We start from the raw sequence: 20,266 nt of genomic DNA, 5'->3' as shown, positions 1-20,266 counted from the left end.
CCAGGTCCAGGAGGCTTATCTGGTAGTTCCTTTAAGAATCTGTCTAGGTGTGTCTCAAAGGTGGTAACAAAGCAGTTGGTGGTATCTCAAATGTGTTTCCTATCCTACTTACAAAAACCCAGTCCCATCACCCATCCCCAACCCCAACACAGAACCATGGCATCACCTCCACCCTACCCCATTTGATCCCCATCACTCACACCAGCCCCATGAACCCCACACAAACAGGCCCCATCATCCCCACCCCAGTTCCATTTTATAACAGCACTCTGTATCACAACCGTTTCCTAATCACAGCTCAGTCTTTCCCAGTACCCTTGTCCCTTTTCAATCCACTTGCCTTTCTTCAATCTCCCATCTCCTATTCAGTCTTCACCACACTTCAGTTCTCTCCCCTCTCTCCAATCCTCTCACCCCCTTCCCAGTTTTCTTCATCTTTTTCTTCTTAATGTCCTCCTCCACCTCCACCTCCACCCAATTCACATTGCTTCCACGCCTCTTCCCTTTTCTTACCTCCACATGGGGTATTGAATGCATTGAGTTTTATGCAGTCGCCATTACAACCAACTCTTACAGCATTCTTTTATGAATGGAAATCCTCCACTCAAAGATAAATACTAATCATTTAATTTCCAAAGCCCCTTCTTTCTGCTGCCTTAAAAACTCTATCACCAGAATAACTCTATCTCTTTGACCTGACCCCAGTGGCAACAAAATACAAATCTCTCCTCCACTGCCCATTTCTTCTTCAGTGTCCTTTCCCTCAGTGTTAATGCCTCAAGTTTCACTGACTGGCAACTCTCGGCTCCCATAATGGCTGGCAACAGTCCTCAGGTACCACAGTCGGGAGTTGAGGTTTGCCCTGGCTGATGGTCAGGGGCCTGCCATAGTGTCGGTTTGAACCCTTGCTAGGGTGCAGAGGTTAGGAAAGGCATCCACTTTGAGTAATGGCCCCCCGACCACTGTTCACCTTAGGACCGGAGATGACTTGGGCATCATTGTGTGTGTGTGTCTGTGTCTCTGTCTGTCTGTCTTGTGTGTGTGTGTGTGTCTGTCTTGTGTGTGTGTGTGTGTGTGTCTGTCTTGTGTGTGTGGGGGGGGGAGAGAGAGAGAGAGAGAGATGCATCAGCTTCTTCTGGGTGTTATCACTGCACTGGTACACCATGGGCATGGTCTCCTGCATTCATGGATGAACAGTTTCAGACCAGCAAACCATGGGGGGTCCTCAGGCCTACCCATAGATCTCTGGGGAGAAACATTGGACAGTTTTGTTTTAGTGTGGGGCTGTCTCACTGGTTTATAGTAGTGGGAGAGGACCATTTGCTCATTATCAGCTGTATGCGAAGATGTGGAGGAAATACATGTGAAATTGCTAAGAGGTGTAGAGGAGTCTGGAGACCAAGGTTGTCTATTGGGACTGCTCTCTAAGATAGAAGGGAAGGTGTTGATGGGTTTGGAAGATGTGTTTTAGAGAAATGATTCTCTGATGTCACACTTGCAGGACCACCACTACTTGGAGGCACCAGTTACAAAGTCCATTCCCATTTTCTGTAGATGCTTTTCTCACTTTGCCTATTCCTTTGTGTTAAAAACAAATTGTTTCTTTCTGTTTATTGATTAATAAATCATAAACATTAGATTATTTGTCATTGGTTGCTGTTTTATCTTGATATTTGTTTTATATTAATGTATATGTATATTTTTATTTTCAGGTCTGGCAAGGAGTTCAACACAAGAGTGTTTTTGGAGAATCTGCCCAAAGACATCCGTAAGGATGAGGTTGACAAGACATTTTCTCGATATGGTCGCATAGCGAAGGTGTACTTGATCTATGACCCACCTGGCTCTGGGTTTGTTGAATACTTTGATGCTTGTGATGCAGAATATGCAGCTGAGCAAATGGATGGTGCAGACTATATGGGGTCTAAGGTGACTGCAAAAGTGACACGTGGGGGTTTCAACAGAGGAAGGGGGCGTGGTAGAGGTGGCTTCTACCCTTCAAGCAACTATGGCTATAACACAAGGGGCAGATTTAATTCTAGAGGCAGCTATTCGAGAGGTGGTGGTGGTGGATATTCGAGAGGTGGCGGATATACACGTGGGGGATTCAGAGGAACCACAAGGGGATTCTCCAGAGGGAGTGGGTATTCAAGAGGTGGGTACTCAAGGGGGGGTGGCTACACTAGGGGTAGTTATTACAGAGGAAGCTACACACCTCGTGGTAGTGGAGGTTACAGGGGTCGAGGAAGCTATGACGGATATTCCAACTACAAGTCATACGACAAACCCACAGACAATGGCTACTCTCGCTATCCCCAAGAAGAGAAATATGACAAGGGTCATTATGAAGACAAATATGAAGGCAAATATGACAAGTATGTCAACTATGGAGATACGCGGCATGAGGAATACCGAAGTCGTTCACCCGTGTCGCATTCTCCCGAAAGATTCCGCTCATCATCACCTTCCTACGCCAGAACAAGGTATTTGAGGTAGAAAATCATAGCCCATAAAGGACTGTGATAGAGCAGTAGCACTCAGGTGTACCATTTAAATAAATATTACTTGAATATGTATAAACATTGACACACACACACACTGTGTATATACATACATAAACATTACATGTTTTATATGGAACCAATGATTGGTACCTATAAATGTTGGTCTTTCAAGATGGACACCAGATAGAAGCTTCTTCTAGTGTCCAATTTAAAGCCTTTGAGCACCCTAGCTTCCAACTGGAGGTGCATTTTGGGGTTAGCTCTAAAACTCTGGGCTGGGGTCAAGGTCACAATGACCTTGAGGGTATTTACCTCTTAAGGACAACTGATAACCAGGAACTGGCCCCCCACCCCTCCATCTGTAAGCTGGTTACACTTGAAGCATCACATGAGTTACATAATGTCTTGCGCTAATATGTTGCAGACAACATTGCAATGTTTTCAACCAAAAAGATCCTCAGGAATGCCTCAGGATTGTTGCCAAAGAGTGGGGGTGCAGGTTTCCATTTATTGAGACTCTAAGGCAATAACTATGATTTTTTGTTGTTATTAATATTATTATTACACACCTGTAGTATACAGGGTTGGAGTTACGATCGGGTTCCTGTCTCTATATCTCCGATTACAAACTGCCCAACATTTATGTTTTTGGCCTTTATTATTTATTATAATTTGTTTCATAAATTAGGTGTCCTTATGTAGTTAGAACATACAGGATAAGAATTATGCTTTTAGGGTCTTGTTTTGTCATTCCCATTGTCTAATTGTAATCATAATTTCTCTGCTATTTGACATTACCGTTCCTACATCCAGATTATTTTGATAATTTATGTTTCATTATTTATTTTTCATGCATTTTTAACGTCTCAAACAGTTATTTTTAAATTCATTTTATGATCTTTTTTCCAATTAATTTTCATGAAGATGATTATACCCACTCTCATAGGTCAAAACACTATCAAACCACCTGTTTTTTCTTTTAACCTAGACAGTTCCATTATACACAGTAAGACATGGAACCATATTAGTCATTTTTTTTTTTTTTTTTTTTTTTTTTTTTTTCTCTCTCTCTCTAATTTGTTATTCTTTATTTTATTTATTTTTTTATGTAGTGTTTGTTTATTTATTTTTTTATGTAGTGACCATACCATTGCAGCATAGTCTCATAAATCTTTTTTCCATCATAATATTTTGTTCCTTCCCTTTTGCAATTGTATCATTCCCCAGTTTAGTGGCAGCATACCATATTCATCCTTATACCCAGTTGCAATATCTTTCATTTCCTTGCATTGAAATTCATTTCCCACTCCTGGCTTCATATATGTCTTATCTATAGTCTTACAACCTATACTCCTCAAAAGTGGTAGGAAATACAGTTAGCATTGATATGTCTTTACTTCTGTGGCGGTAAAGTATTTTACTAACTGGAGTATGGAGACATTAAGTCACTTCTTGTGGAATGAAAAAAAAATGCTCTTCAGCAAAGTGGAAAAGCAGATAAGGAGCAGAACTCAGCAATTATATGTTTGCCATAACTTTAATCAGATATGCTTGAAAGAAAATCTTCTGACATACAGTATATACAGTAGCCGCGAAAAGTTTGGGCGCAAAATTATAGGCGCCCCAACTTTCCCCTAAACTCAAAACATGCGAAAAATACAACTTTCCACCCAAACTTTTCGCTATTTTTCAATGCTAGCGTTTGTACCCGTATTTAGCCGAGACAATACACACTATTTGGCAACTCTGTTTAGGTGCACTCGATGTCACATGGAGTCAGTTTCTAAACATCTCTCATAGAGAGTAGTCTTTTTTTTGCAGTGGTCTCTGTTTTTGTGCCTTGATATCTCCGTAATGGGAAGTGGTAAAGAGCTGGAAAGAGACACAGTTGTTACAATCATAACCCTCTATAAAGAGGGTTATAAGTGTAAAGATATTGCTACTCATGTGGCAATTGGAGTGCGTCAAGTGCAAAAGTGGACCAAGAAATTTCGAGACGAAGGAAGTGACATCATTCGTACTCCAAAGCATCGCTCTGGTCGGCCAAGGAAGATATCAAATCATACTTCTACGGTTCTAACTGCCTCCTACGGTTATTAGGAGGCAGTTAGAACCATAGAAGTACGATTTGATATCTTCCTTGGCCGACCAGAGCGATGCTTTGGAGTACGAATGATGTCACTTCCTTCGTCTCGAAATTTCTTGGTCCACTTTTGCACTTGACGCACTCCAATTCCCACATGAGTAGCAATATCTTTACACTTATAACCCTCCTTATAGAGGGTTATGATTGTAACAACTGTGTCTCTTTCCAGCTCTTTACCACTTCCCATTACGGAGATATCGAGGCACAAAAACAGAGACCACCGCAAAAGAAATACTACTCTCCTTGAGAGATGTTTAGAAACTGACTCCATGTGACATCGAGTGTGCCTAAACAGAGTTGCCAAATAGTGTGTATTGTCTCGGCTAAATATGTGTACAAACGCTAGCATTGAAAAATAGTGAAAAGTTTGTGTGGAAAGTTGTATTTTTCGCATGTTTTGAGTTTAGGGGAAAGTTGGGGCGCCTATAATTTTGCGCCCAAACTTTTCGCGGCCACTGTGTGTGTGTTTACACATGCACACACACACACACACTAGGATGTTCATATGTATATATAATCAAACACAAAAAGACCCCTTCCCCTATTAAGGGTGGTTAACCAAGGTATGAATATGTACACATTATGTGTGTACATGTACACATGTATAATGTTTTATGTTCATATGGTATAGAATTGCCTAGCTTCCCTGACTGGAAACCTGCAGTGCCTGGCAATGATCCTTTATATACACAAGACACAAAAAGGGCATTCAATCATTATTACATTGCACTTATTCTCCTATAACCATTTGTATCTTTTCATTAGTTTTTAATCCAGTCTATATACAGTATTTTCATTTCATACCAGTTTCCTGTAGTTTTTTATTCTGACAAAAGCTTTAATCTTTTATAATAGTATTTCCTTTATTTTACAGCATTCAGGTGGTAATCTTAACACATTTCCGACATTATGCAACAGTTGCTAAATTTCAGAGAAGAGTGAAAGGAAGACCAGAAATTGAGCCAAATCGACAGAAAACCAAAAAGCATTTCCTTTCAGAAAGCAGTTCTCAAGGAGCAACAGGAAATAATGTTGATATTCTCGTTCCTTTTAGTGAAGTGAATAGAAGATCAGTTTTTTGCAACTTTTTGTTGTTGTTGATTTAGTTTGCATGATGTGTGTGCACTGCAACCCAACAAGTTGACCAGGGAAGTGTTTAATACCTGTGTGAATGTTTGAAGAAGTTGTTTTGCAAATTAAGACTGGGATGCCTAACATAAGGATGTTAAGAGCTGAAAATTCTCATTATTAGAAGAATTTGTGTTCTTGAATAGTGACAGTATATGGCAATTAAAGGAAGTACATCTGAGACGTCTCATTGTGTTGGTCGACATTGCGAAGATTAGTGCCAACTATTTGGAAGTTTTCCTTTGTACCATTTTTGTGTGGAAATCCGTACAGATGGCTTCATTCATCTCTGCCAGAAGAGTAGTACTGTGTGTGTGGCATACACACACACACACACACACACACACACACACACACACACACACACACACACACACACACACACATGGGACCTAAGATGGAAACATGCATGTGGTGATCAGTAACATACACACTGTAGAGAATCATCTCCCCACTTCATGTCTCGAAATTTCATAAACACCCACTTCGTAATGTTGCAACCCTGAAGCTTCAAACTGAGAGTCACAAGATCAGGGCCAAGACATCTTTCTTCCTCTCTTTCTCCCTCTCCCTATTTCAGTCAGACTACATTTTTACCATTCTTACACTTAGGGGAAGATAAATGGCAATTAACACTGATCCTCTCAACTGTTCCCCCTCCCAACAAAGAAATAGACCCACACCAATATAACACAACCTCTATCTAGAGATCTATGGGAGGATCAGTGCTAGCCACAGGGCTGTGGGTATCCAGTCAGTGAGACTGGAGCTAATACTAGTATCCATACACCCATCACCCTTCCACTCCCCTTCAACTGTTTGTGTTACCCATTCCCCCACTTTTCCTATTCCCTTTCTCTCCACTGTCTCTTTTCTCTCTCCCTCTTTCTCTTTATCACCTCTGAGACTACAGGCCGAGTGATATTCTTCCCAGTCTTAGAAGTGCTGGATATCAACAGTAAGATGGTCATTTCTCGTGCTCTCCCTTCCCTTCTCCCCTTCTTGCTTACCCTTTCCCTTGCCCTTTCCCTTTCTCCCTTGCCCCATCTCTCTTCCTTGATCCCCACCCTCTCCCTTGCTCCCCTTTATCTCTCTTCTCTCTCCCTTTCTCCCCCCCCCCCCTGTTTGGTGGGGTTAGGTTTGCCTTACTTTGATGAATCCCATTTCAAGGCCTTGCATCCCTCTCCATTCAATCACCAAAGAAGATGGAAGTAAGATCTCAAAATGGGATTCAAAAGCAGGTTGAAATGGAACATACTGCTACCTCACTACCTCCAAGTGGTGCTGCTGTGTTATTCCAAGAGTGAGGAAACAACTGAGACTGATCGTATATTCAGTCACCTTTTCTCCCATTAACAATAACTTCATCTTCCAACTAACAACTACAAGACCTCCAGCGATGGCATGTGATCTCTGGAAGTCCTTAATCACAACTCGCATGGCAGGGGGTGGTCTAGCGGTCACCCTGTTCCAAGATGGGGAATAGCGCAATTTAGTTGCAGCCTACTTGACTGAGCAGTCCTGTTCAGGATTGGCTCTCCTCACTCCAAACCTAACCTGGTTTGGGAGCTGCCTCCTGCATGGTCACCCAAAATATAGCATCAATAGTGGTGGTGATAGGAGTAATAATCCCCATCAATATCATCATCATTGTCACCCAACAACAGTAACAACAAGGAGGGAGTAATTATCTTCCTGAAACCAAGCTCACTCTGTTGCACTCTGAATGTGCAACATTTCCCTTGAAATGAAGGGAAAAGTCTCCCACCCACCCCTTGAGTTTTGAACAAAGGCATACTCAACCTCTCCACAGTGCCCTTAGCCTTATCACCTAACCCAGGCACCATGACCTGTAACGATGTACAACCCCAATTCCACTAAGATACATTGCATTCTTGAACCTACTCAGCCCTGCTAACCACCACTTGACCCATACCAAGACAAGGTCCTGACTTGAAATACACAAGATGCATGGTCCTGAAGTCCAGCAACAGTAAATCTATAACAAATGCTCCATGAAAGTATACACTGAATTTAAAGACATGTGGAACTCCATGTGATGTAGTCCCAAGGAGAAATCTTGACAATAGAATGATCAGGAAGGTAAGACAGTCAAAGATCTAACAACCCTGACACACTCCAGTTCAAAGAATGCCACAGAGTCCACACTCCAACTTAAGAAAACACACAGAAGAAGAAATAACAGAGTATTGAGATGATCAAAAGTTATAGAATTAGAGCAAATTAAGAAAAGCACAAATGGTAGAAAGATCAATATCAATATTCAAATACTACTGTTGACCTTCAAATAACCACAGCATCGTACCTGCCTGACTGTAGGTTATTTCAGATATGAAGTAGAAAACTATCCATCCCTACATTGTCATCTCAACTGACAGTGTTTGGGACACTAGATAATGATATTGTTGCATAGAAGGTGTACTCCATGCTTAGTTCCAGCCAAATGTACATCCTGCAAACCAAGATCACTGCACAGTATATCAAATTCAAAGGGAATTTAAAGTCTTAGAGATTTGGAACACAACTTCAGAGAAGCCTGAAGATGAGTGTAATCCGGGATGATCAGATCATGAGTCACTTGTGCAGAAGCGACAAATCCTCCTCTCTTCAATAGTTCCTCTCAAGCAATCATACCAAAAGAACCCATCCATTTGATACAAAAGCCTTGTACCTCGCCCCTAATGTCACTAGAACCCACAACCCAAACTCTAGCCCACAGCAGTCTACCAAAACCCTCATCCACAAAATATTCATCACCTATCCTCATCCACAATCCTTTCATCCCAAGAAAAGAGCATAGAATCACTTACACAAACTTCCCAACTTCTTCAATCCACCACAAGCATCACCCTTGAACACATTCATCTTCATCCACCCCAAAATCTTTCCACTTAAAAAAGAAGAAAATAAAATAATGGCAACTCCTTGAGAAACTGTAGGAGACATACTGGAGTGCATCAGCCATACCACACCAATAAAATTCCCACACCCGAAAATGCCAAAAGTACATACGAGTTGAAATCTTCACCCTTCCACAATACCCACTGCGGCTTCAAAAGTAAAAGTAGAAACTGAAATCCATCCCGTCCCTTTCCCAACTACTTGCACTAACCCCAAACCTTATGCAAACCTAAATCTCTCAATAACCCCCACTAGATATAACAGGAACAAACAAGTATACATCAACTTATAACCTCTACCCCTAACAAAAACAATTCCCCCACCAGATGGAACAGGAATAAACAAATATTCATCAACTTCTAACCCCCAACCCCTCTCAAAAACAATACCCAAGCACATTGAACCTGCCCCCTTGCATCCAGTATAATCATATCAGATTCACAAGTACCTCACAAGCAGTCTCCACCTTCAAGTTTCACCGCACACTTGTCCACAAAATCCAATCACAAATCACCCTAGTCTTTGTCTATTATAAATCTTCTATTGGGTGCCATTTCATGTAGGCATCCCCAGCAATGACAAAGCTGACAAGGCAGGATCCACTCCGTTCAAATCCTTCACTCCACTACATGTAACAGATTGTTACCCAGTTCTTCAGTCGGCAGTGCTGGGAACAACATTTGCACGCCGAAGAATAAACAATTTCTGTCACAGACGTGGCCATGTCATGACAGGAAACGACCCTCCCAATTGCTAGTGTAAGGCTCCCCTTAAAACAGCACTCACATTGTTAGAATGTCCAATTTACACAACACCCATCGACTCATTTACCCTCCCTCAAACATTAGAGACTACACAAGATCCTGAGCAACCAGACACAAATGTTTCACATCGTCTCTCCACAAACTTCCTACAGAAATCAGGACTATTAACCAAACTCCAAATACACTCGACAAACTAAACCAACACATGAAATGTAATGCACAGTAATGGTGCGAGATGGTCCACAGAAATAGAAGTGCTGGTAAGCTACAGTACATTACAACATTCCCTCCCTCCTCTCCCTCTCTCCCACCCTCTCCCTCCTTTTCCCTCATTTCCTTTAGTTTTCTCCCTCTCTTTCCTTACCCCATATTTACTTTCCTTTTCCCTCTCCCTTTCCATTTTCCATTCCCTCCCTCTCCTGTCTTCTCTTTTATTCTCTATCTCTCCCCCATCTTTCCTCTCTCTCCCATCTTTCCTCTCCTCCTCCGCTCTCTCCTTACCCCTTTTCTCCTCCTCCCCTCTCTCCTTACCCCTTTTCTCCTCCTCCCCTCTCTCCTTATCCCTTCTCTCCTCCTCCCCTCTCTCCTTATCCCTTCTCTCCTCCTCCCCTCTCTCCTTCCACCCTCTCTCTGCCTCCCCTCCCCTTGCACCTCCTCCCCTTGTACCTCCTCCCCCTCCCCTCCCCTCCCCTCTCCCCTCCCCCTCCCCTTGTTCCTCCCCTTTCCTCTCCCTTTGTTCCTCCCCTCTCCCTTCCTCCTTCCCTCTCCCTTCCTCCTTCCCTCTCCCTTCCTCCTTCCCTCTCCCTTCCTCCTTCCCTCTCCCTTCCTCCTTCCCTCTCCCTTCCTCCTTCCCTCTCCCTTCTTCCTCTCCTCCCCTCTCCCTTCCTCCTCCCCTCCCCCATCATACTCCCCATGCCCCTCCCCCTAACTCCCTTCTCCCCTCCTGCCCCTGTGTGTGTGCATGCATGCATGCATGTGTATGTGTATTTCCCACTTCCCTTCTGTTTTCCCAATTTTCACTCCCCTCATTTCGTCTCTCCTCTCTCTCTCTCGCTCCTCCCCCCACCCTATTTCTTCCTATTGCTCTCCCTCCCTCCCCCTCTTTCCTCTCCTTTCTCTCTCCCACCCTATCCCTCCCTCTCCTTCTGTCGCTTCCAATAGTGGGTTATACATTTAATTTTACCAATGTGCTACATTATTTCTCCCCCCCCACACACACACCTCCCCTCTCTCCCCATCTCTCTCCCTCTCCCTCTTATGCTCTTTTCCCATCTCCCCCTCTCCCTTTTATTCTCTCTCCCCCTCATTCTCTCTCCCCTCTCCTCACTTTTCCCTCTCTCTCTCCTCTCTTCCTTCTCTCTTCCCTCTCCTCTCTCTCCTCTCTTCCCTCTCCTCTCTCTCCTCTCTCTCCTCTCTCCCCTCTCCCCTCTCCTTTCTCTCTCCTCTCTCCCCTCTCCTCTCTCCCCTATCTCCTTCCTCTCTCTACACTCTCTCTGTCCCCCCCCCTCTCTCTCTCTCTCTCTCTCTCTCTCTCTCTCTCTCTCTCTCTGTCCCCCTCTCTCATCACCTCTCCTTTCCTCCCCTTCCCCTCTCTCTCCCTCCTTCCCTCCCTCCCTCCCTCATTCCCTCCCTCCCTCCCTCCTTCCCTCCCTCCCTCCCTCTCTCCCTCTCTCTTTCTCTCTCCCTCTCTCTCCCTCCCTCTCCCTCCCTCCCCTCCCCTCTCTCCTCTCCCTTTTCTCCCTCTCTTCCTCCCTCCCTCCTCTCCCCTTTCTCCCTCCCTCTCCCCTTTCTCCTCTCCTCTCTTTCTCTCTCTCCTCCCTCGTTCTCTTTTTCTTTCCTTCACTCTCTCACTCACCCACACTCTCCCCTCCTTTGCTCACTCCCTCATATATCTTTCCTTCTCCCCGTTGTTCCTCGCTCGTACACACGGAATAGGATTGGCTCGTATAGATCAGTTTTTTAATCTTGAAAAGCCATGGAAATGGTGTTGAAATAGAAAGAACACACTGTTGACCTTCCACTTCCCATTAGCAAACATTAAGAAGTACAGCCATGATTTGGGGGCCACAGAGTGCTTTTTGAAACTTGTGGTATTGGAAGAAAAATGTTAATTTGAAGCAGAAAGTGAGATACCTGTACATAGTGGGAAAGCACAGCATTTTTTTGGAAGAAGGACAGTTGTTTTTTTGTAGAATGTTAATGACAAGAAGATGTACAACTTATGATTGAAAGGTTTTGGCAACAAAAGAAATATAAAAACAACACCGAGTTGATTAAAGTGCTCTTGAGATATCAGCCGTTCCAATTAGGGTATAAAAGATTGAGAAAATGTTGAAACAAGTTATTGAAATAATGAAATTTTTATGAAATACTGAAAAGTGGAAAATTGATTGCCATTCTATTTTGAAAGTTGACACATTGAAAAATACTGAAAAGAAAAAAAAATGAATAGTGAAGTATTAGAAACGGAATTAAATCTTGGAACCCATTTGATGTGGCTTTTGAAACTTTGGTAAAGTATTTTTGCGTGTAAAGTTAAATGATAAATGTTGGCTTTTTGGGTTGCCCTTTGATTTGTTACGTGTAATGCTACATTTATGTTATATGTTATCGGAAATTTTTTAGTATTCCCTTGCTATGATATGACTTCCTCTCCAAACATAGAAGCTGAAGGTGAACATGAAAAGTGATGATGATGATGACTGTCATTTGATGATAAGTTTCAGTGTTTCAAAACGGAGATTTTGAACAAGCTGATGGTAATGGATGTGAGCGTGGTTACAGGTCGAGGTCCCCTATCAGTCGTGGTGGTGGCGGTAATGGTGGTGGTAGTGGCAGTGGTGGTTACGGTGGTACCTCCTCTCGCCACTACCTTTCATCACCCCCACCCAGGGAGCCCATCCGAGCCTCTCGTACTCGCTACGGTACCTCTGAGCGGTCCTACTCGCGCAAGGATTACTCCAGGTAGACTCATTGCAGTATTTTGTGCTCTTCTTGATGCTGACACATGGCTGAACTGAAATGCCTAGCAATGAAAAAGTTAGATTTGGAACATGCTCTACGGAAACAGCTTTGAAATACCATAGAAATTTGAAATTAGATGTGGAAAAAAAAATAATAAATAAAAGAAATGACAAAACATTAGTAATGGCAAGTACTATACAGTGGACAGAACATTGTATGTGAATTCAGATCAAGAAATGGAGTACAATCTGGTATGATCTAGAAAATGTTCTAATACAGAAGGCCTTTTATTTTCAGCAGAAAAGTGGGTTCCACTGGTTATGTTAAAAGTCCCTCTCTCTTTCCTGTTTAGTTCATCATATGGAGGACGGCGCAGCCCAGTCGAAACTCGCTACTAGAAAAAAGATGAAAGGATAACTTTGAACAAGGTCACTGATCCGTTGAAGAATCTGAAGAGGAGAAGACTACATTACTATTTTTTGCTTTTTTAGATTTAAAATGTTTGTCTGTAGTTTGTAAAATCCTTGAAAATGTGCATGCAGATTCAGCAGAAAGCTATGGAAAGCAGTTCTAGTGTGGCTCCCTATGTATGTTGGAAACATAGAAAAGAGGCATTTTTTTATTGACTTGTGTAATAGAAGGTGGTGGATGGATATGAAAAAGAGAAAGTCATTTAATGATGTGTTTTCCATGCAGATAAACTTGGCTGGCTAGTTTTCCAGGTAATGAAACATGTTATTTGCCAATGGTGTAAAGAAAAAAAAAACAAAAAAGCATTGAACTTTTGCTACCCATACAGCACTTTGTACCCAAGTACCTGAAAATTTTTATACAAAAAAAGCAAAGCAAGAGCAGCTCGTTAGAACCAATTGCAAAGAGGTGTTGCAGCCCCCAGATCAGCAAAGTTGGCTGTCACTATCAGTACAAGATGTAAAGGGAATTACAAAGAAATTATATAGTGGAAAACATTCTGGCAATATACAGAATACAAACATTGATATACATATAGATATATATATATATATATACATAGATAAATATATGTATATGAATATGGGCACTTCAGAAAACAGTGTGACTATGGCTAGCAAAGGGTAAGTGTTTTTGTAATACTTTCCTAAGAGAGCGCAAATGTCGGAAAACCTCCACATCCTGTAGTGTTGACTAATGGGATTTTGTATTGGGTCTCAGCGACTTAGGTCACTTAGGTCACTTAGGTATTATGCTCATGTTGTCAGTTATAGGATTTGGAGGTTTTAAAAATAATAAATGTTTTTTTAGACGTAACATTGAATCTGGTGCAAATGTCGATGGGTATGATGAATGCATTCTTATTTGTGAAAAGACCAAGACGGACAGGTGAGTGAAACGTGAAGATGAAAGCCAGTTGTGGTTAAGACAGTCAGTGAGAGGGTGGCAAGCACACCATTTCATCCTCCAAGTAATGTAGTAATTGACTGGTGTGTTCTCATACCCAAAGACTTGTTTTGTGTGCAAGGTTTAGGGAAGCACGTCCCCAGGAAAAAATAACAATAAAAGAGAGGGGTTAAGTACTACTAACCCCGAAACCTCTCACACACCAGCAGTATCCCAGGTAATTCATGTCACAGTAGTAGTTTTCTAATTTGATTACATTAGAATAGCATTTGAAAAAAAAAGAAAGTTTAGATTTTTTCATCAGCAAATGGATTCCAGTCTTTGTACGAAGCCATGAGAGGAGTTAAGTCCTATGAAAGACTAGCAGCTTTCGTTCAAGAAAATACCAACTGCCAAACTTGTTTTACTTACATTCCTCTAGTAGAGATAGCTTTGGAAATTTGGAATATTTGCTGGTTCTTTTCATTTTCAAATGTGTATTTCAACTACCTTGCCAACGTTTGTGCTTTGTTTGGACTTAGATTAGAGGTTAGGACATTGAAAGATTATTTCAGCAAACTGAAGAATTTACTCACTGGAAAAGTTGTTTAGAAATTAAAAAGATGAAAATGACCAAGTGTTGTTTGAATGAAACTGCTCAGCACTGGCCTTGCAGGGACTAGAAGCAGGGCTCTGTTTAAGCCGTGCCAATGCCATCGCTACCCCTGCTGTTGCTGCAACCTATGCTATATCCTGTGCAGATATGGGAATAGTGTACACACAAAAGGAACAAGTAATATAATTGTCACTAAAGGTTAATTGGGACACTATAAAACAAGAAAATATGTTGTGAAATGGATCATCATTGAAACTTTTTTGGAAGGTTATATTCTTAGTGTGATGTAATAAAAGATTTGTGACTAAATTTGTGCTTTAGTGAATGATCATGAAGAAGCCCAGTCTGCTCCAACATTGATTGGTTGGTAATAATTGGAAAATTGTTTGCCAATGATAAAGATCATTTCAATGTATTTCAAAGAATATCGTTTAGTGGATTGCTGTCAAGTTCTTGCCAGACATTTAGAATATGTTCATTTGTCATTCATAGTTACTCATGATTACTGAGCAAGTGAGTGTATGAAATCACTGATAATGATTGATCATAACTTGAGCTCTAGGTGTCCCTGAAGTGAAATGTGTTTTTACCAGAATCATTGGTCTACAGTTGTCCATTGGCAAGGGATTGATCAAGACTTGTTAAAGTGAGTGGGGAGAATTTGAGGATTTAAGGATTATTCAAGCCTTGATGTAAAGTGACAAGATACAAAAGGCTGTTGGTGACTTTACTATGGAGGATGATAGTATTACCCATATAAAAGGGTGATGGTGTGACCTCTATCGTAAAGAGGGTGATAGCTTGACTGGAATGTAGCTGAGGAACACCAGTGATTGGCTTACTACAAAGGTTGGTGATGGACAACATACTGCTGAGGTTGTATCCCAGTTCAGGAGCCAACATAAAACGACCGATGGTACCATGGATAAAAATTTAGATCCCTTTTGCAGGGGGGCAGACAAAGACTTGGTACTTCAAGGGTAAGTAAGAAGTTGTGTTCCCGAGAACTAGGTACTTATGGAAAAAGTTGATTGGATACTAAATGAGAAATTGTAAAATGTGGTTGTGGATGAGAAATTGTAAAATGACTGAAGTGCATGTGAGTGGTAACAAATGGTTTAGATGAAAGTAATTTGTTTTATTTTTTTATTTTAAAGCATTTATTTTGTTTTTTGTTTGTTTATTTCCCCTCGTGTTAATTCAAGGTGAAGAAACTGAGGTGTCTTCAAACCAGCCAGTACTTGCAATTCAGAAGATTTGAAGAATGTGAAAGCAAGAGAAAGAGAAGATGATAGAAGATTCCCTTACCATATGAAAGAATTAAAGAAAAGTGGAAGAGAATAAAAAGAAGCATATATTAGATTTCATAAAAAGATAGACATTTGGATCAAAAGGAAGAAAGGATGAAAACAGAGTTGTGAAGAGGCGGACTTAAATGTAAGTTCATAGCAAATGTACAAGAAAATAAGATATTGGAAAGAAGACCAACAAAAAGTTATGCTATTAAAGAAAGATAATTATTAATCTGTGGATAAGGGAAGTGGAAAATGCATAGCCCAGTTATTATTGAAAGGGTGAAAGATCAGAGTTGGATGGAGAGATGATAAAACCTCAATATCAAGAGAGGAATTTGTATTTGGATAAAGGAAGACTGGAAAAGCTCTAGGTAAAGACGAATTTGAAGTGGAAATAAGGAAGCAAGAATTTTTTTTTACATATATAAGAAAGGATACATCCAGGAAAGCCCAAGAAAAGCTAAAATCTTCTATAAGTATTCCAAAGAAGAAAAGAACTGCAGAATACTCAAAATATGAAATAAGTACTAGAACCATATGGGAAGGGGTTAGTATTTTGTATTACATCAGTTAATTATGGGTGCTAGGTTTTCCCTATCTGCTGTGAATCCTGTTTTGAGGTCCTGGAGCCCTCTCCATCTTATTTCTTACCTAAGAAGAAGGAAACAATATTTTGAGACAGAATTCAAAAGCAGATTGGAAGAACCCAACTGCTTCCTCACCACCTCACGGTGCCCCTGGGTTCACTCCCTTCCAGGAGTTGATGCAAAGAGTGAGGAAGTGACTGAGACTGACCGTATATTCAGTCACTCAATCTTTTTTTCCCCCAACAGACAATAACATCCAATTAATAACCAAATGCCCTCCAGTGATAGTGATTGATGGTGAGGGCAAGAGATGATTTCTGGAAGCCATCACAATCCACACGGCAGGCAGTGTAGGCTTAGTCATCACTCTGTGGTGGATTAAGGTGCAACACAGCTTGACAGAAGCCTACAAATCTGAGCAGCCATATTCTGGATCTGCTCTGCTCACACTGCATAGGAAAGGAGCTGAAAAACATGCCCTAAACATAACCTGTTTTAAACCTTATCTGGTTAGTGAGCTGACCATAGCAAGGTTACTTACATGTAGTATGAATAATAACAAATAACAGCAGCAGCTGGGAGATAGTATCCTCCCAAAACCAAGGTTCCTCTATTGCACTTCTGCTGTCTTGCAACACTTAACAATGAACTGAAGAAAGAGTACCACCCACCCCAAGGAGAGGAACTGTGTGGGTTTAGGAAAGGTAAAGGTTGTATGGATTTGATTTTTGTGGTAAGGCAGATATGTGAGAAAGCTTTAGCAAAGGGTAAAGATGTTTTTTAGGGGACTTTATGGATCTGGAAAAGGCTCATGACAGGGTAGAGAAGAAGGCACTGTTGGAGGATTTACAGGTATATGGGATAGGAGGGAAGCTGTTAAGAGCAGTCAAAAGTTTAAATAAGAATAGTAGAGCCTGTGTTAGAAATGGAAAGAATGGATTTATGTAAAGGTGGGACTTAGCTGTGGCTATTCAATGCATACATAGATGAGATGGTGCAGGAGGTAAGTGCAATGGAAATAGGGAGGGGATTGGAGATGGTTAAAGAAAAGGGAGAAAAATGGGAGATAAGCCAGTTGTTTACTGACAACACTGCTTGTAGCAGGATCAGAGGAGGGATCAAGGAAGTTGGTGATGGTTTAGAAAAGTGCAAAAGGAGGAAGTTGAAGGTAAATGTAGGTAAAAGTAAAGTGATGAGGTTTACAAGGGGGAGTATGGCAGCAAATTGGAAGTGAGTATTATGGAGGGGTGGCTGGAGGAAGTGAATAGCATTAGATACTTGGGAGCACATGTGGTGGGAAAGGGAGGAGTGGAGGTAGAATGTAGATTGAAAGAAGCAAGTAAATGCTTTGAGGGGACTAAAAATGTAATGATAGACATTTGGGAATGGATACTGAGGATTGTATGAAGGGGTGATTGAGCAGACAGCATAAGAGAGGAAGAGTTTAAATGTGTGTGAGATGAAATATCTGAGAAGTAAGGTAGGGGTTACTAGGTTGGATAGAGAGAAATGAGGTGAGGAAAGCAGGGGTGGAAAAGGAGTTGGGAGGTAGTGATGATGAAAGTATTGGGATGGTTTGGACACATGAAAAGAATAGGTAAAGGAAGAGCAGTAAAAGAAGTGTGGAAGGCAGAGGTGGATGGAGTGAACAGGAGGGGGTGACCAAGGATGGGGTAAAATGGGCATTGGGAAAGGGGGATATCTGTTGAAGGGAGAAAACAGAAGAATGGTTGTATATGAATGATGCTGTGATGCATGGAAGGGAGTGGATGGGGGAGTATGTGTGAGAAATAAATTGATACAGCCAAAAGGGATTTCTCCCCATCTCTCTTTGTGCATGAGGGGACAGAGAAAGAGGTTCGCTGATTAAATGAAACAGTCTTGCTGTGGGTGTGCTGTGTTTTGCATTGCTTCTGACCTAGGCCAAGAAAGAAAAGAGGGAGGGGTGGGGATTGGGAGTGGAGTAATGCATCTAGTACGGGGAAAAATCTCTTGGTATATATATTTACAATAACACTGAAGTAATTGCCTACTCTCCCCTCAGAGGTTAATAATTGTCATCATTGACACTACCAACAGACCCAAGTATTGCCGTCACTGTTAGCAACCTTGATCTCGCAAAGAGGCATTGCATTCCCAAACCTATCCAGCCCAGCTAGCCACCAACTTGACCCTTACTGAGACACAGTGGACTCGGACTAGACGAGACTCTTGATCCTGTAATCAACTAACAGTGAGTCAGGAACAAAGATATGCCTTAAGAGACTATATGATGAATTCAGAAAAAAAAAAAAAAAAAGGGTAATCTTCATGGTGTGTGGCCCCAAGGAGAAATTCTAATAATAGAACTAGAATCAAGAGACATGGCAAAGTCAAAGCCATAAAAGTCTTGCAGACTCCTCAACATGAAACATTTAACACCAATGTGGTAGTCCACATTCCACCACTACAATACTGCACAGAAGAGGAGAAGGAAAGGGCAGCAAGATGATCAAAATTATATGGGGTTAATAAAACAAAATTTACAATGAATGGTACCTCCACACTAATATTGACTGTCAACCACAGACTTCTAACTTCATAACTCGGTGAAAAGATAACAAGTAGATATGTACTGCCCACCCCATGCTACTGCTTCAGCTGTGAACATTTTGTACACAATAGACAGTGATGTTTCCACCTAGAAGGTATATGTGTACACTGCTTAGCCTGACACATACTCTAGGTTCAAACTTGGCCAGTTGTACAAACAGCAACCAAGATTACCATGCATCATCTTCAAACTGTACAGTATACTAATTTGATTAAAGAAAAAATAAATCAAAAGTCCTCTGGTTTAGAGACTTAGAACACATCAGCTACAGAAAAGCTTGAATACAAATACAATCTAGGATGGTCAGACCTGAAATCATGTGGAAACACTAATTAAGTGATTTCCACCTCTCCAATAATTAGACCCAAATGACTGACCACACCAACGGAGGTCATGTGTAATATACAAGAGCTCCCCAGTCATCAGTTCCACTCAAAGCCGGACCCTCGCCCTATTTGAAGTTCAAGAACATTTACAAGCCTTTCCTCAATCTATATTCTACCTCGAAGTCCCAATCACTCACCCTTCCAGGAACCCAAAGAAAAAGCCCTGCTTTCCAGGAGAAACCATAAGACATAATAGAGTATAAATGCAACACACCAATAGACTCCCCACCCCAAAAGTGTCTACAAACCATTCCCTCTTCAAACAACTGAAGTAAGTTTCTCACATCTACAGTACCCATCAGAGCACTTGCAGCATCAAAAATGGAAGTACAATTGGAAACCCATCCTACCCTAATATCAACTATACAAACCAACACCAAATACTATGTAAGCCTTCTACGTTTGGTTTTCCTTATGAATCTTTTGCTAAGGTCTTGCAGCCCTCTCTATCCCACCTCAACCTAAGAGGGAGGAGAGATCTTGAAATGGGATTTGAAAGTAAAAGGGAAACCAAATGCTACTTCACCTCCCAAGTGGTGCTCCTGGGTTATGCTGAGAATGAGGAAGTGACAGATTGACAGCACTGTTGATTTCTCTCTCACTAACAAACTGACATTGTTTCTACTAGTAACCATAAGTCCTCCAGAGATAGTGTGTGATGATGGGGGCAGATGATCTCTGGAAGCCCTTTGTCATAATCCATATAAGGCAGCGTTGGCCCAATAGTCCTGTGTGAGGATGGGGGAATAGCACTACTTGGCAGCAGCCTATATGAATGAGCAGCCCTATACATGATCCACTCTGCTTTCCCTCCATGGTGGAGGGGCTAGAAAAGGGGCACTAAACATAGCCTCAAATTTACCCATAGCCTGGCATGAATAATGATTAAGAACCAAACAACAACAATGGGGAGGAAATAGTCCTCCCAAAACCAAGATCCCTTTCTTGCACTCCCACCCTGCCCCACAACATTCCCCTTTGAGCAAAGTAGACACCCCCACCCCA

At 41.6% G+C, this 20,266-nt stretch overlaps 1 protein-coding gene across 5 annotated transcripts in view; it reads left to right on the top strand.

Moving 5' to 3' along the window:
• LOC143038432 (uncharacterized) overlaps positions 1–20,266 on the top strand; it is a 65,814-nt gene that overhangs the window by 4,723 nt on the left and 40,825 nt on the right. For 3 of the 5 annotated variants that reach the window (XR_012967563.1, XR_012967562.1, XM_076207619.1), the window contains exon 2: positions 1,713–2,483. Coding sequence is in view for 3 of the 5 variants with exons in the window: in XM_076207619.1 (XP_076063734.1) it covers positions 1,713–2,483 (771 nt within the window). In the remaining 2 variants the exon portion in view is untranslated. Of the gene's footprint in view, positions 1–1,712; positions 2,484–12,248; positions 12,429–12,780; positions 14,710–20,266 lie in introns of those variants that run through there. The other 2 variants (XM_076207617.1, XM_076207618.1) reach the window with 2 other exon arrangements.

This window comes from Oratosquilla oratoria, chromosome 24 (assembly GCF_046742065.1).
Source record: "Oratosquilla oratoria isolate Oo_2021 chromosome 24, ASM4674206v1, whole genome shotgun sequence".
NCBI classification, from domain to species: domain Eukaryota; kingdom Metazoa; phylum Arthropoda; class Malacostraca; order Stomatopoda; family Squillidae; genus Oratosquilla; species Oratosquilla oratoria.
This window is presented reverse-complemented; position numbering and strand designations above follow the sequence as displayed.